The sequence below is a fragment of the Galeopterus variegatus genome, unplaced genomic scaffold (genome assembly GCF_000696425.1).
Source record: "Galeopterus variegatus unplaced genomic scaffold, G_variegatus-3.0.2 Scaffold6440, whole genome shotgun sequence".
Taxonomy (NCBI): Eukaryota; Metazoa; Chordata; class Mammalia; order Dermoptera; family Cynocephalidae; genus Galeopterus; species Galeopterus variegatus.
The window spans coordinates 76,621-94,121 of record NW_007732551.1 but is presented as its reverse complement, the minus strand read 5'-3'; the positions used below and the strand labels follow the sequence as shown (position 1 = coordinate 94,121).

The 17,501-nt window shown below is 42.3% G+C and overlaps 1 protein-coding gene across 1 annotated transcript in view; it reads right to left on the bottom strand.

Annotated features, from left to right (window-relative positions):
• Positions 1 to 16,794, bottom strand: part of LOC103606286 (glutamate receptor 1-like) — a 30,458-nt gene extending 13,664 nt beyond the window's left edge. Inside the window, exons 1-2 of the mRNA XM_008590891.1 lie at positions 16,471 to 16,794; positions 12,974 to 13,111 (exon numbers count right to left, since the gene is read on the bottom strand). Coding sequence (XP_008589113.1) covers positions 12,974 to 13,111; positions 16,471 to 16,552 — 220 coding nt within the window. The 5' untranslated portion in view covers positions 16,553 to 16,794. The remainder of the gene's footprint in view (positions 1 to 12,973; positions 13,112 to 16,470) is intronic.
• Between the last annotated feature and the right edge of the window lie 707 nt (positions 16,795 to 17,501).

Here is a 17,501-nt window from a genome sequence, read left to right as displayed (position 1 = left end):
ACCACAAGAATGCAGGGACTTTGTTGGTTTTGTTTTCTGTTGTATCCTCAGAGTCTAATAGTGAGTGGGTGCTCAGTAAATACCAGTTGACTGAATAAATGAATAAGGTGTTAGCAGTTGGTGTAAGGTCTATTCCAGGTGGAAGCAGTGAGAGATTGAGAGGCATGTTTGTGGCAACATCAAATGTATAATAGGCACATGTGGCTAGTGGCTACCATATTAAGCTGCACAGATATGAAATGTCTCCCATAATTGCAGAAAGTTCTGCCAGTCATAACAAGGTTCAGTTGAAATATCACCTCTTCAGAGAAGCCTACTCTAACCACCCATCTAAAGTAGCTCTCCAAATTACTCTCTGTCCCATGACTCTATTCAGCTATGTTTGTATTATTTAACAAATATTTGAAATAATTATATTTATTTGTTTGTTCCCCAGAATGTGGACCACAAGAATGCAGGGACTTTGTTGGTTTTGTTTTCTGTTGTATCCTCAGAGTCTAATAGCGAGTGGGTGCTCAGTAAATACCAGTTGACTGAATAAATGAATAAGGTGTTAGCAGTTTGTGTAAGGTCTATTCCAGGTGGAAGCAGTGAGAGATTGAGAGGCATGTTTGTGGCAACACTGGGTCATCTAGTTTGGCTGGAACATACAGTGCACAGTATTTGATAAGCCTCAAAAGGTAGCAAACTGGGACCATATTATTGAAAGACTTGTATTTGGGCTAAGTTTAAACTTAAGATGGGGAGCCACTGATTATTTTTGCTTTGAGGTAGGGAAGATTCATGACTAGAAACAGTCTTCAAGAAATTGATCTGCTAGCTGTAAGGCAAGTGGATTACATTATGGGAGACTAGTCGGGAGGCTAAAGCCATAATCCAGTAGAAAGAGAAGAAAAATATAGATTCAAGAGTTATAGTTGTGGTGAAATGAACACATGACATGTATTATATGGAAAGGTTAACAGAATCTGAGGAGTCAAACAAGACACCTATTTCAAGCCTGAATGACTCAACAGAAATAAAGTGAGGGAAGAGCAATGAGTTTTGCAGGAAAGTTGCCAACTTCTGTTCTTGATATGTTGAACTCAGAATGTATAGACAAGCATTTTGAGGAAAGGGTAGACATTGTGGAGAAAAAAGGAGCAGATGGAATCATATAGGACCCCAGTAGTGGGGCTGGGGAGGAAAGAGTCTCACACAGCTTAGGGTTTTGGGGGAGGAGTGTGAAGACTCCCAAAAGCATCTTCCCTAAGATGACTTAGTGACCTAGTTTTCAGGGGATTTTTCCAGGGAACCTCATTCTCCTCTGACTAGACCAAGATTCTTAATCCAATATGCCCATAGGGCTGATTTTACACATTCCAGAGGAGATCTTAGTCCCATTTGGTTCTTTTCTAACTTTCATGTCTGAGCTCAAAAGTCATCTCCTTGGAGAAGCCTTCCTTGACCACCTAATCTAAAGTAGGTATTCTTCTCCACCATATTCATCCTATTTTCTATAACCCTAGTATCAGTCTCTATTTTTTTCATTTGCAAATGTATTTGTTGTCTATCTCCCTAACTAGAATATATGATCCATGAAGACCAGGACCATATCGATTATTCCCCATTGTTCTTGCAGTGCCTAGCAAAGTGTGGAACACACAGTGGTTGCTTGTATTGGTCAGCTATTGTTGCCAAAAAAAAAAAATAAAATCCCCAAATTCAGTGACATAATACAATGAGTATTCACTATGGTGTTCACAGGTCTGCAGGTCAGCTGGGACAGCTCTCTTCAGACTTTAGTCTGTGGGTTGGCTGGGCACCTCTGATTTTTTTTTTTTCCTTCGGGAAACAGCGGGCTCTCTGGGATATGTTCTTCTCATGGCCTCTGTTCAAAACATGTTTACTAATATACAAGTTGCCAAAGTAAGTCACATGACCAAAGGTAACATTATTGAAGCAGGAAAGTATACTTTTCCTGAGGAGTTTGAGGAAGAGATGAATAATTGCCAAATAATAATCTAATCTACCACAAGGCTCCAAAAATACCAGTGGTTGAATAAATCAATGTCCCCCTCTAGATCAGTTGACCTTTTTGCTAAACCATTTTCCAGCCATTACAATCCTGTATCTCATCGGCGTTAAGTTGCAGAATTTCAGTCCACTGTAAATCCATGACCTAATGTGAAAGAACCATACCACCCTGTTAGCCTTGGACAGAAACCAGCTTAAGATCTCTGCCTGTTTAACAGAGGTTAAAGCCTCCTTCATTTGATCTGGCTCTCCCTGTCCCCCCTGCTTCAGACATAAGGAAGGTTTCATTCCTGCCAAAAACTAGAGGGGATGGAACCAATTAGAAGAACCTACCATCTGGTGGTGTGGGCTTCTCAGATTTGCAGCCAAGATTCCAACTGGGACTGCTAAAGAGTTTGTGTCTGAGTAGAGCAGGAAATGTCTTGGTCACTGGGAGAGAGTATAGGTGCTTCAGGACCATCAGATACGACAGAGCTGACAGCCTCAAAGAGTGGCCTGAAGGGACCACTCCCCAGTCACACTTATGTGGGTGGACAGCACTTCCTAAAAGTGTTCCATGAACACAAGCTTGCTCTTGTCTGGGCAAGGATTATCAAAGATCTCTCAGAGCTCTGACTAACTCATCAGCCTGAATTTGAAGACTTTTGCCTGCCCTGACCACTGATTTTGCCTTATCCCTTGTATGTACTTCTCTTATTGTTGGTTCCTCTGGCTTTAGCATGTTGACCCTTGGTCTATGTTGCTCTAGCTCTAGCCTCACTCAATTTTCCCTTCTGAAGAGAGGTGCAATGGGGAAACATCTGTATTTTATTTTATTTTGCCTACTGAGCATTCAATCTCCGTTCTTTTGGTAATGGCACCCAACTTCCTTTGGGGAAACGACTCCTCTCTATGTCCATATAGTTTGGGTAGGTTTTAATCAACAATCAAGTTCTAAGGATAATCATTTGACTAGGCCTAGGCCAGGCAAAGGACTACAATATCCTGGCCACTGTGTCACTCTCACAAGTAAACATGTGATTTGAGTTTTATTCAATGACATCAGACCCAGGATTTTTGTAGAACTGATAAGGAAAGAGAAGTTTTCTTTCCACTGGACTTTGAGCTGGGCAAATGAAGGCTAGCAGTGCTAGGATCTGATATGTGGCACACATACGCCTGAGAGTAAAGTCAATTTAGAGAAAAGCTAAGCCTAAAACTCTAGAGGGCATGTCTCTGTCCTGATGACATGATTCAAGCCCTTGAACCCAGCAGTACCTGAAGTTAAAACTATACAGTTAATTTGGGTTTATACCACTTGCCACTAAGAGTCCTGTCTGCTGACTGCCCAAATGGGGTTGCTCCCTTGTCACCATAAACAATGATTTCTTATGCCAAAGGCACTCTATGAACCATATGTTTAACCCACTCTTGTGTGGACTAAACAGTAAGAGAAAAAAAATGCTTTCAGATTTATTGTTGCTACATATTTGGACCTAGGATAAACTTAGCCTTAAGACTTCAATTTTCCCCATCCACAAAAATAGATTCATTCATGGATAATGACCACCCTCATAAGAAAACACTAAAGATTAATTAGTCACATTATACTTAAGTGAGTTTATGTTAGCAGATAAGAAGCTTGCTTAATTATATTACCCTGCATTTGCCTAGCACTTCTGATTTTTCAAAGCTCTTTCATATAAGTAACGGCATTTGCCTGTTCTAATAACCTTGAGAATCTGGCATTATCACCCCATATTATACATCCAGAAACTAAACTGGACACAAAAATTTCTCAAGGTCGTATAGAAAGTTAATGTCAGAACTGGCATTGAACAAGCTATCTCAAACCCTACAAACAATAATTGTTCTATTGAATCTCATTGGAAATTGTTCTACTGATCTATAAAGCTCTTAAAATCAGAAAAAAAGTATATTCAAATGATTAAAATTTTATTGGGATAATAATCACAGCATTGTTCTCAAGAAAAAAATCAAAAATAAACTAGACATCCAACAAAAGGAGATGGCTAAAATAAATTAGGATACTATTCAAATGATTAAAATTTTATTGGGATAATAATCACAGCATTGTTCTCAAGAAAAAAATCAGAAATAAACTAGACATCCAACAAAAGGAGATGGCTAAAATAAATTAGGATACTTATGATACATGCGTACAATGGGCTTTTAGGAAGCCATTAAAAATGAATGTATAACAGTAAAAGTTACATAAATGTTACACTAAGTAAAGAACCATGTTATGAGACAGTAATATCAATCCATTAATTTTTCGATTGATAAGTTCAGAAAAAAATGGAAGGTTTATCTGCAGGACTATAATTACACAAGTTTTCTGGTGATTGCTATCTGAGCTCCCCTGGCTTTCTATAATACACATATTATACAGTAATATCAATCCATTAATTTTTCGATTGATAAGTTCAGAAAAAAATGGAAGGTTTATCCGCAGGACTATAATTACACAAGTTTTCTGGTGATTGCTATCTGAGCTCCCCTGGCTTTCTATAATACACATATTACTTTTGTACACAAAATAAAGGTAATTCTCAAAAAGTTCACTCCCATCCTAGAGGTTCTACATAATGAACACGGAAACCATTGGATGTCGATTTCATTAGCCTCCAAGTGCCTCATTAACCCCAATTTTGCCTGCATTCCTCTAACATCTGGACCTCCCATGGCCTCGGGCTCTTCTGTGCTCTCTGGACAGCAGACTGGGACACACCAAAGTCACAAGAGCAGTCGGGGGTAGAATGAGATTTCCAGTAACCTCAGTGCCCTGCACACCTTGACGGCAGCTGGCAGGGAACACCACAGGCTGCTTGAGTGCAGAGAGCTGTGTGACAAAACAGCATGCAGTGATGCCAGGGCAGGAGGGCTGCTGCCAGAGGTCCACGAGGGAGCAGCAAACAGGCAGGCAGTGGAATGAGGAAAGCCCTCCCAGCAGAGGATGTCTAGGAATTGAATCAACAATATACAAACTTCTGTTCCCTCCAGTTCCCTCTGAGAGCTGAGTTTCCTCATCTGTGAAAAGAGGAGAATAAAAGTACCTACCTTATGGCATTTTGTTGGGTGGAAAGCTGATTTGAAACCCACTATCATTTGGTCTTTCTCACAGTAAACACATATGGTTGATATTGTTATTACCTTCTTTTGAAAGAAGCTGAGGTTTAAAAAAGGAGAACTGACCTGCACGAGCCATCTGAGGCTCATGTGGCAATGGCAAAGCCAGGTGTTGAATCAGAAATCCTTTATGCGGAAAACAGAACCTTATACCTTATTGAGGACGCTTCATGACAACAGTCCAGAAGGAGCTGGAATGAGCTTTCAATTTGACTTACACTGGTTTTCGCCCCCCCATCTCTTTCTACCTACATGATAATAACCATCCATAGGAATTTATAGTACAGACAGTTGAAACTCACAAAACTCATAATATCAAAGCATTACCATAAACAGCAATAGTTCTGGTTTATTCTCATTACTGCCACTGCTGTCGCCCCCCCATCTCTTTCTACCTACATGATAATAACCATCCATAGGAATTTATAGTACAGACTGTTGAAACTCACAAAACTCATAATATCAAAGCATTACCATAAACAGCAATAGTTCAGGTTTATTCTCATTACTGCCACTGCTGTTACATAATATGCACCATTCATGCATTCATCCATTCATTCAACCAACGCGACCGAACACTACTCTGTGGTAGAGACTGTGATGGGAAGCTGAAGAAAATGAGGCCACTGACTTCAAGTTGCTTAGTGCAGTTGGACAGATAAGACAAGGGTCCTGGTGATTAAAACCCAGGAATAAGTGTGACATTGCTATGGGGAAGGTAGAAAGGACTGAGGAGCTGCAGAGGGCGTGAACATAAGAAAGCAAGAAAGGCTCAATGGGCAATATGAAATAAGAGCTAGGACTGACCAGAAGGACAGAATTTCAATAGGGGAACATGGGAGGAGACGTTCGTATGTACAAGTAGAAGAAACAGCCATGTTAATTTGAGGACCACTGAGTTTTCCAGTTTGACCAGAGACTGAGATTCAGTGTAGCATGTGGCTTTCCTGTTGATGAAATAAGTGGGAACTCTAGGTGATTTCCTGCCTCCACACAGGCAGGCTCACCAGTAGCCCAGACCCTGTGCTGGATCAGCCTCCAACCTCTGTGAACACCCACAGGTACACACAGAACGACACATGACAACTCACCCCTACACCCAGTCATCAGCTTCACCTAACCCCCAGTGTCTGTCCCCAACCCTCTGCCCCTCTGCTAGACTCCATCCCAGACTGGTGACAGGAGTAAAGGAACAAAAGCCATTGCTACACAAGCCAAAAGTCTCCAGAGAATGTGAGTGTGGCAATGTGTTCTTGAGCATCTGATTCCCGGTGAGAAAACAGAAATCTAAACATGGCGCTTCTCTGCTTAAAAACCTTCAGGAAACTGAGCTCTCAGTGGGTTTCCCACAGCTCTTGGACTAAAATTCAAAATCCATAAGAGGACCCACAAAGCCTGGCCCTTGCCATCTTCTTCAGCTCCACACTCTCCCCCTCTTAACCCCACCAGGCCTGTGCTCAGGAAGATCCTAGAATATTCCTCCTCTTCCCAACACCACATCACGAAAAGCCTTCAGTTTTCAGCTTAAACAACTATTCATCTTCCTGCCTAGAGCTGGTTCCTTGGTAATATGCTTTCATAGAATCATAGCCCTTTCTTTCACCTTGTTTATCACAACCTATAATGTCTGCATCCCTTACTAGCTGGTTAGTTCTATGGGTACAGGGCTGCTTTCTGTTTTTGTTCACAACAGTAAGCACTACATAAATATTTGTTGAATATTAAATGAGTGCACCTGAGACCAACAGTGCGCTAAATGCCCCTTCATTTGCATATAAAATGTAGCCTGGATGTGCAACTTGGTGGGGAGCAAGTTCAGAGCTCTTCTTAGATTCTCAGTTGGTTTGGGTACCCTTCCCCCAGTCAAAGGCTAGAGAGCTTTCTCTTTTAGCCATCTATCCCTGGAGTTTTCCATATGCTTTCAGCATAGAAATATAGCCCTAGAAGGACTCTTAGAGACCATGACCTTCGTTTTTTAAATAAGCATGAGGAGTGGGGTAGTGTTTCTTCAAGGTCCCACCTGAATGATTCAAGAAGATAGTCCAGGATTTGAATAATCACAATTCAGTGTACTTTTCACGGCATCAAACCTGATACACACACACACACACACACACACACACACACACACACAAGTGTACTTCAAAAAGTTTGTGGAAAAATAGAATTAAAAGATAATATAGGGCCGGCCCATGGCTCACTCGGGAGAGTGTGGTGCTGATAACACCAAGGCCACGGGTTCAGATCCTATATAGGGATGGCTGGTTTGCTCACTGGCTGAGCGTGGTGCTGACAACACCAAGTCAAGGGTTGAGATCCCCTTACCGGTCATCTTTTTTAAAAAAAATAAGATAATACAAATCTTTTCATAAAAGATTTGAAGTACCCTCATGTATGTATGTACACATTTATATATACATATATATAATATATATATAAAGTCTTCCTATCTATATTCTCCCTGCCTTTCAAATTTCAACTCAAATGTACTTGTTTTATGAAACCTAGATTCCTTCAACTGGAAGTTTTCCTTCCTTCCTCTGAATTAGGGGTGGGGGGGAGAGAGACAGAGAGGCAGAGAGACAGACAGGAGCACACATGAGAGAGAGACTGTCCCTTATACTACAGTTTTCTTTTATTTCTATTTGCTCTATAAATACCTGAGCCCCTTAAAAAGAGAATCAATGCCTAACACATTTTATTTTCCTCATTTCCTAGTGCAGTGCCTTGTAATGGCAAATAGATTTCATCTCTCGCATCAACTCTGGCCAATTTGTAGTAGCTGCTGGAATGCTATGATGAGAGGGAATTTGAGGCCATGTGTAGAGTCAATGGGAAAGAATTTTATAATCAATGAATTCTGCTTGCAAAGGTATGAATGAGGGCGCTCACGGTATATATGCCCCATAGAGGGCAACAGTGAAAGTGCTTTGAATGAATGAATGAATGAACAAATAAAAGAATCTTAGTTTTCCAAATGTCCTATATGACTATTTTATCCTGAGTATCTGAGAGGAGAGCAGTAATCTCACTCATCCTAACGGAGGTCTTCAAACTCGTCAGAGAAGAAATGTTTACAAATACTCTTCAGTACAGAAAAGCTGATGATCATCAATATTACAATAAGAAGTGATACTTCACTACAGACAAATGTTGACATCCGTGGGTCTTAAAGGGAGGGCACAGGTAAAGATGGAGGAGCCAAAATCAGATTGTAACATCACCCAGAGAACTGTAGAGATCTTGCCATTGATGAGAGCATAGTGTGGGTGCAGGAGACAAACTCTCAACTCCCCGCCTCTTGAACAAACATAAGCAGTAGTGGCGAGGGGAGAAGAAGGGGTGAAGGAGAATATTATATCTTTACCCACACTCAATACCTTCCTCTCACTCCACCACCAAAACATTGCAGGACAAGTCAATCAGGACTTGCAAACTCAATGCTTCCAGGAGCTGGCGGGTAAAAAAAAAATGAAAAAAGTAGGCTGGTTGGGAAGGGAGGTCGTCTAGATGGGGCACTCCCTGTTCTATCCCGGCAAACCGAGGCTTCATAGACGTGGGGGTCCCGTGTTGCCAGATCTTTTAAAATTTTAAGAGACAAGCTATCCACATTTTGACATGAAATTTCATGACTCTTAAAGAGTGTGTGGGCCCACAAACTCCATCTCTGTGCTGAAACTGGCTTGTGGATGGCCATTTGGTAATACCTCCTGCAGCATTTGATACCTGCCAAATGAGAAGCCATTGTGGAGTGCCACTGGAGGTCAGAGCGGGGGAACAACAAGGTATCGTGTCCTCCTTGCCTTTGCATGTGCCATTCCCTCTGCCTGGAAAGCACTTACCTCTTCCCCTTTCCAGCCCTTGTCCTTCTGGAAACCTTATCCTCACCTTGTCCTTCTGGACAACTTCTGTTTATGTTGAGACTCGTTCAACCACCACCCGGTGAGAGGCCAACCTCACTCCTCAAAGCATCTCTAACACTCCATACAAATTGCTGCTAGAGCACTTACAACATCACATTTTAATTTTCTTGTTTTGGGACAGTCTGCCTTACTAGGGATAAAGTCTTTCACGGCAGGGAATGTGCCTTACTTTTCTCTGCGTTTCTAGTATTTAACATCATGCCTGGGTTTGGTAAGGGCTCAAAAATGCTTGCTAAAGGAATGAAAGACTTTTTAGATTTAGATTAAAGAGTTTCTCAAAGTGTGATCCCCATACTAATTACTACAAATCCCCCCAGGGCCTGTTCTTGAATATTCTGATTGAGGAAGTAGAGAATCTGCCCTTGAGTCTTCCTTTACCTAAAATTCCTGGGTGAATTTTAAGTGCACTGAAGTCTGAGGACTTCTGGGCTAAACTGTAAGCCCCACAAGGAAAAAGTCCATGTCTTCTTTGTTGGCGCTTATGTTCTTAGCATCGGGCACAGTGACAGTGCTTGGCATGAAGTAAGCGCTCAGCACATATTTGCTGAATAAATTAATGAAAAGATAAGAAATAAGTTGCAACAACGTTCCTCTGACCTCTGATAGGCACCCCAGTCAGCATTTCATTCTTTCCTTTTTTTACACTTACCAGAAAGACACCAGGATAGACTCCATAGCTGGTTAGTAAATACATTCTCTATGGACAGCCTCCCCCACCCTTGTCATGCAGGCTTGGAAGAGTGCTCAAAGGAGATCCCCTGGCATTTGGGTTGCTGATTCAGTGACTTTACCCCTTAATGATGGCAGACAAGGAAAGCAAGAAAGATCGAATGCAAAGAAAACGCCAAACAGTAGCCTTGGCCAGTGGTATTGGTAACACTCCTCTTCCATTTCCCCTGCCTCCCCTACCCTATAACCACCACTCTTCCTTTTGAAGCCCCTGTTGCTAACACCTGTAGCAGAAACAGTTCCTGTTACACTTCCTCTCCCTTCCTTACTCTACCCTCTGGTGGAGGGATAATGAATAGCAAAATGCACAGGAAAAGATCAAATGACACCAAAAATTATGAAAAACAAATACTTGATCATTTTCTGGAGGTAAGACTGACTGGGGCAGTTAATTTAAGGAAACCAATAATTTAGATTTCAAAAAGCACACAAAATTAAATCTAAATAAAATGCTTTTCTTGGTTTTTCCATGAATAATTAATTAACCTATTCTGCCCCAAACTGCTCTGCTGCCTTTGATATTCTTTTACTCAGTTCAAATTGGGACAGATGTAAAGTTTTCCCAGACCAATGCACCACAGTGAACATAGCCCCAAGGATTCCCCATCCTCACATAAAAGTTAACAGAGACTCCTCCAGGCAGGCCAGGAATTCCAATGCCATGATTTCTGTTGAAATTGCCCAGTATGCCCTCTGCTCTTGGAGCTAAAAGAGAAGAGACTAAAGATCTAAGCACAAAATAACACTATTGCTTCTCAGATAATCCCTATGACTGTGTCCTCCTCTGGACTGTAAGCTATTTGAGAGCAAAGACATTTTATAATCTCTGCGTTTCCAATGTCTATTTCAATTGACAGCTTTGAAGAAACATTTAAAGAACAACCAAATGAACAAGGCAGAAATTCATGGAAACCTGTAACCTAGTACATGGGAGGATGCCAGATCCATCCATTCCAGGTCCACTGACCACAAAGGAAAATATTGCCTGTGCCATATTTCTGCGTCCCTAATAAATAGCCAACAACCCTATTAGAGATCAAATCTTAGGTTGTTAAGATAACAATATAAAAGCACCACCTTTTGCCTTAGAACATTTTCCTCTATTTTTGTCTTTTATTATCTTGTCCTACCAGTCAACATCTTGACACCAGGAGAGCAGTTAACATCTCTTTCCACCAAGCTGTTGTAGACTCTTCTCAGCAGTACGAGTGAATAAATGTCAGCTATTTATTCTTCTTGATTCTCTAAGCAAGTAATCCTTCTTGAGTAATGGACCCCTTTGAGAGTATGACAAAAGCTATGTAGTGTAACAAAAGCTATGGAACCTCTCCCCAGGAAATAAATTAGCACATGCAATGCATTCAAAAGATTACACATAATATCAGGTGCTTTACAGAGACATTGATGACCACACTCAAATCCCCACCTCAAAGGCCCTACCCTAAGCTATATCAAAAATATCTGATAGCTAAGTATCTGCTCAATATTACTCTAGCTTCCTAGGTAGATAGTTTCATAGAATAGCAATCCAACAACTAAACTTCTGCTCTTTTCTAAGCGTGCTGAATAACACAGTAGACAAGATTCTCAACCTCAGCATTACCAAAATGCAGAATTGCTATTTAATTTACTTAGTGGGCCACTCCTGTGCAAAATCACAGCAATAGTTTGAAACACAGTAAGTTTTACTTCTGAGGTGCTTTATCAGGCCACTGCCTTACAAGACCCTGAAAATCCCCTTTCGCTTCTTGGGTAATCTTGGGTAATTTCACTATAGGTGATCAAGTCACCTTAAGGATCAGTGTATCTATCACAGTGCCCAAGAACATGGACCTTGCAGTCACAAGACCACCATTTACTTCCTGGGTGACTTGGGCAAGTTACAAAACCTGTTGCAGCCTCAGTTTCTTCATCTCTTAAAGCTCTTGTGTGGATTAAATTAGCTAACACATAAAAAGCAATTAGTGTATTGCATGGGCTGTAGTCAATGCTCAATAAATGGTAAAGAATGTTACTATAAATATTTATAAAGTTCTTATCACAGTTCTTGATGCACAGTTAAGTCCTCAAAAATGAAATCTGGTATAATTATAACTCTTGGAATTCATATCAACATTATCTTATGGATGGTCTTAGAGATAGGGAGATTCTGAATTCTCATTTTAAGACTTCAAAGCATGTTCAGTTCAAATCATTGAGAGCCCATGTAAGAATGTTGGAAAGAGAAGAAGAAAATATAGTCCCTGCCTTCAACCATCCACAGCTCAGCAAAAGTCACCAAGTCAGTAGTAGCACACAAAGCCTATGGTGCCAATTTAATAAAGTTTCAAGTCTCAAATTGTTCTTGCTCATTCACCTCACACTGCCTTACCACAAATTCCTGCTTGAACTTAATCCCTGGAGAGAAAATGTCTCTAGTAATTAACTCCTATGCGTTCATCTGTCATAATATGACAGTCATGCAACCACACAGGTTTCCTTTTCAATCCTAGTTGCCAGAAAAACTCAGAACAGTGTTTGTTGCCCACATGTTATAATGTATTCAGTTCAGGTGCTAGAGACACATCTATACCTTCTCCTTCTTGAGGTCACCTTTGTTCTGTTTTATGCTCAAAGGGCATTCTACAAACTTTGTCTTTAGCAAACAATCACTCCAAGCCATTTTGGAAATAATCAAGGCACCAAGTTTTAGTAATTATTGGTCACTTCCAAAAATGGAAAACCGGATATACAATTTTATCAAGCTACAGAGACATTTTCTCCTTTTAACTTGTGGACAGGAAATTGTTTCAGTATTTTAAATCACATTCTCATAACAAAGTCAGAGCCTTTACTTCTAGGTCTCTCGGAAGTGTGCCCTGTGTGTGAAACTCTCTCAGCTGAACCAGAAAACATCTGCGAGGTAGGGGAGACGCAGTTAACACGAGCACCCATCCTGCTGGCATTTAAAGTTAGCTGACAGTGAGAAAGCAAACCTATTCCATGAAACATTGCAGGATCTAAAATACCAACTGCTGGAATCACTCAAAAGACTCGAAATTTTTTCTTGGAGGGCTTTCTCTTATGAAGACAAATGACAACTCAAGTCATTTTTGCAACACCATCACCTACCCACAGGCCCTCCTTTCATTGGTCTAGCACAGAAAGAAATCTCAGAAATAGAAGCAATTACTTACATCTATAGGTCATCTCAAAGCTGTCGCTGATGTTCACAATATCAATCTGGGGGAGCAGCTTTGGGGGCTCTGTGAGTTGTGACAAAGCAAATCTAAAAGCAGCATGTTCCTGTGACTGCTGATTTGGAAATAATCCCCCTAAGAGGAAAGAAAAAGAAACATGGTATCTGGGCTGCAGACGAGTTTCAGTTCCTCAACAGCCCACCCCAGATGAGCCCTTTCCTTCTTCACATACCACACGCTGATTTGGAAATAATCCCCCTAAGAGGAAAGAAAAAGAAACATGGTATCTGGGCTGCAGATGAGTTTCAGTTCCTCAACAGCCCACCCCAGATGAGCCCTTTCCTTCTTCACATACCACACTTACTAGTTGTGGCTTTTTCTGGTGGGGATGAGAATTCAAATGGACTCAACTAGAGGCTGAGGTTTAAACATCTACAGATGAGCTTTTATGTGACAAGGGCCTCTAACATCTATCACTTTGCTCAAACAATTTGATTGTACACTCCTCAACTCAGCTAAAGTCAGAGAAAACAGGAGACGTGTGGCATTTCTCTTCCTCCTCCCTTGTGCAAACCACCTAGGAAGCCTACACTTTTGCACACACATAAACCCTCTCTGTGTCTAATTTGTTTTGTATCAGCCCCTTCTCTCACCACAGAGCCTTTCAGGAAGTAGGTACTAATACTCGGAGTGATTGAAATTTAGCTCTGGGACTCTGTGGGATTCTCCAGCACTTTAACCATTTGCTTTGACACTTTCGGTCTTTGGCCTGACAAGGCCTGCATGCAATTTAACTATCCTATTGCCTCTGTGGTTCGTTATTCATTTCCTCTGAAAACTCTTGCTTTCCTGCAAATGGTGTTTTTCTCCTTCTTTCACTACTCATGATCCCAGCTACCTAGGAATGACTTGTTACATAAGGGTTATTTTTCTCCTTCTTTCACTACTCATGATCCCAGCTACCTAGGAATGACTTGTTACATAAGGGTTATGTGTTAGCATGGTAGAATGCTGTGCTTCAAAGATGTAGTCTCTTAAGAATATCAAGAGAATATAAATATTCTATTTTAGTAAAAAAGCATGGTTAAAGTGCCATTGGGGCTCCTGTTCCAAGATACAAGAGTACATGGCTTATCTTTGTATTTACTGTGGGCATGCAAACGAATTGAAGTACATTTCTATGAATTAAAATCAGCCCTTTCCAGAGACTGCATTATAATAAATGTTTACACAAATGTTGATCTCAGATCCAATGGGAATTGCAGTCCCAACATATTGCACTTCTAACTTCTTATACAGTGGGTATATGTTTGTTTTTAAGAACCAATAAATGGATCGCAAGACTTTTGTTAGAAATAATACAAGTAGAATCAAATACTACCTGATGGCGATCATATTTTAGCATTTGTTCTACAATTTAATGTTTCAACCCTTTATTTGAAAACAGCAGCAATGGTTTTCTCAGGTGAACAAGCAAGTTGGGGCTAAATATGATGAAAAATCTATGGAGATACATGAGCAAACATACCATATATACATACACAAACACCCCCCTGCATTTATACCCGTGGCAATATACACAAATACACTTGGACAAAGCAAGTCCACATATCTCTGGACAAGCTTTTCCAAACAGCAAAGTGTGGGCAATATATAAGTACTGCTAACAATATATTGTTTATATGTTTATAAACAATGCCATACATAAGAGCAAGTGATTTCCACATGCTTACATGCCCCCATTTTAAAGAGTAAAAACGAACCAAAAAATCATTCTTGATTCTGAGGCTCCACCCTCCCCCCCCATGACCACACCCCAAACACTTCTCTGTCCCCCTCCTCCTCTTCTGCAATGAATGAAAGAAAAGGGTGGGAGGTGGGGAGGTAGGAGGCTACAGGCTGGGCTGAAAGGGATGTGTCTCCCTAAAGGCAGGAAGTTTTGCGTGTAAGGCACTAGCACACCTATACATATACACTTCAGAATGTAGCTTAACAGGTGTCAGGAAACAAAGCAAGTTACTCTATGGCCACTCCAACCACCCTTGGAGCCAGCTAGCTAGAGAGGGGGGAAGAGACATGTACTGCAGCACATGTGTGCCCGACAAAATACCAATCTATACATATACACTTCAGAATGTAGCTTAACAGGTGTCAGGAAACAAAGCAAGTTACTCTACGGCCACTCCAACCACCCTTGGAGCCAGCTAGCTAGAGAGGGGGGAAGAGACATGTACTGCAGCACATGTGTGCCCGACAAAATACCAACGACACCACATCCCCCCAGCACACACTCACATGAAGAACACAAACTACCAGTGATGGGAACTTTCCCTAGTGGAGCTTGGGGGGAGAAAACAGAAACCAAACCAATCAAGATGCCTCCAAGCAAAGCAGCTCACTTGATTCCAGGGCACAAACAGCACTGAAATGCTGGTCACATTGAAGCCCTAAGCCCTTGTGGACACGCTTTGTTATTGGTGTTATTGCTCCTGTTTGTTTCGCTTTTCCCTGTTATTATCAGGAGTAGCAATATCTGTCAGCTCCCCCGTAAACATGGAGAGGGTGGGGAGGCCTTTTAGAAGCATGACAACTAAGAAAGGGAAATGGGGAACAAAAAAGCATGCAGCATGTTGAAACCTGCCTCCAAGTTGAGAGGAGGGGGCCCAGGGATGAGGGCAGCTCACAGAAGGAGAAAGGAGAGTGTGTACGTGTACATGTGTGTTTGTGTGTGTGTAAAAGGTGGACAGCCTCTGGGGACAGAAAATTTAAGAGGAGGGGGAATTGAATAAACAGAGAGAAAGCAGGCTAGGAAGTTCCAGGCTTGGGGGAGTAGGGACCAGTAGCCCAGCATGGCAGACAGCAGACAGAAGGATGCCAGAGGAGTCCAGGGCAGAGGGGAGAGCACCCTCACCTCAGAGTGGGGGCCTTCTGGCATTATTTCAGTGCTTACAATAAACCCAGCACCCTGCACTCCATCTTCCAGAGGGTCTCTTTTTCCTTCCCCGGCTAGGACATCACTGCCTTCTTCAATTAAAGATATATGTGCATATTTACTATATAATCACACACATAAATACACACATCATACATATTTATATAAATCAATGAAATCAGGCACCATCTACCAAGCAATGGAGTTAACTCAAACACCCACTACCCTTTTCCATGCTACAGCCTAATTTTTTTTTTCCTCCAAAGCGGTGGTTCCTCCATTTCACATGCTCATGCCTGGAGTGTGAATGGCGTGTGTGGACCTCTGTGTGTGTGTGTGTGTGTGTAAACACTATAAACACTTCCCCTCGGCCCCTCATCCGATCAGGAGAAGCCCCCTCCCCTCGCTGGCAGCCCAAGTCTTCCTCCCATCACCGCAGCACAGCTTTAGATAGGAGAGCCAAGCACAGCAGCCCTTACGGGGGGAGGGCACAGACCCCCCGCCCCAAAACAACCTTGGCCAGACCCAGAAAGTCCCTCCCCAGGCTGCCCCTCTCACTCACCGATCTGGATATTGTTGGGGAAATTGGCACCTACTACCGCGCCTAGGAAACCGGTGCAGAAGAAGGCAAAAATGTGCTGCATATTCCTTTTTGCATTGGCGAAAAAGAAGCCCAGGTCCAATCATAGATTTGGCGTTCCCCCCCTTCCCTTTATTCCTCTCACTGTTCTGCCTGTTCTTTTCCTCCCGCAGTTCCTTCCTTCCTTCCTTGCTTCCCTCCTTCCTTCTGCGAGGTTTGTCTGTTTCTCGTGGAATCCAAGCACTTAAACTGCAGCGTTAACATCAACTGACAGTCAAATTAACTGAGCAGGGCAAGAGAAGCCCGTCCTCATGCTCGCTGGAGCGCCTGCTCCCCCTCTCCCTCTCCTCTCGCAGCCTGCCTCTCGCTCCCTCCCTTGCTCTCTCCCTCTCCCCCTCACACTCACACAGGCAGCAAGCTCTATGCTAATACCCACCGATCCAGCTCAGAGTTCCACAGCTGACCTCCCCTACCTGTCACCCCCTGCCTCCCCATCCTCACCTTATCCTCCTTTCTGTGTGTGCTGAAGGGTGGGTGTGTGTGTGGGTGGTTAGGGGTGATAAGTGGCACTTGGTCCTGTAAGGGGCAACCCTGTGGGCCTCTTCTCCCTTCCCCCCTTCCTCTGTTCTGTCTGCCTCCTGCCCCCAGCCCCCTGCCACTGATGCTACTGGAAATGTGGGTTCAGCTGTAAGTCAGTAGGTGGCAGGGGGTCTCCACAATAGTCCTGGATCTACCGGCTGCTTGATCTAGGTCACTTTTTCTAGGAGTGCACAGGCTGCGCTGGATATATCTCCTGCACTCCACTGGCCCAATTATTCCTACAACTAATTCCTGAGGGGAAGACCCTAGAAATCCCTCCTAAGAAATTTAAAGGCAAAAAAGCTTTTCCCCCTCTAATGGCAGATATGACTGAAAGACAAACAACGGGAGGATCCAGAATGATTGGCAGGTGTCCAGACTTGATATTTTGCAGTCCCTGTCTACCTTTACAAGTGGAATTGGTGGTCTCTTTT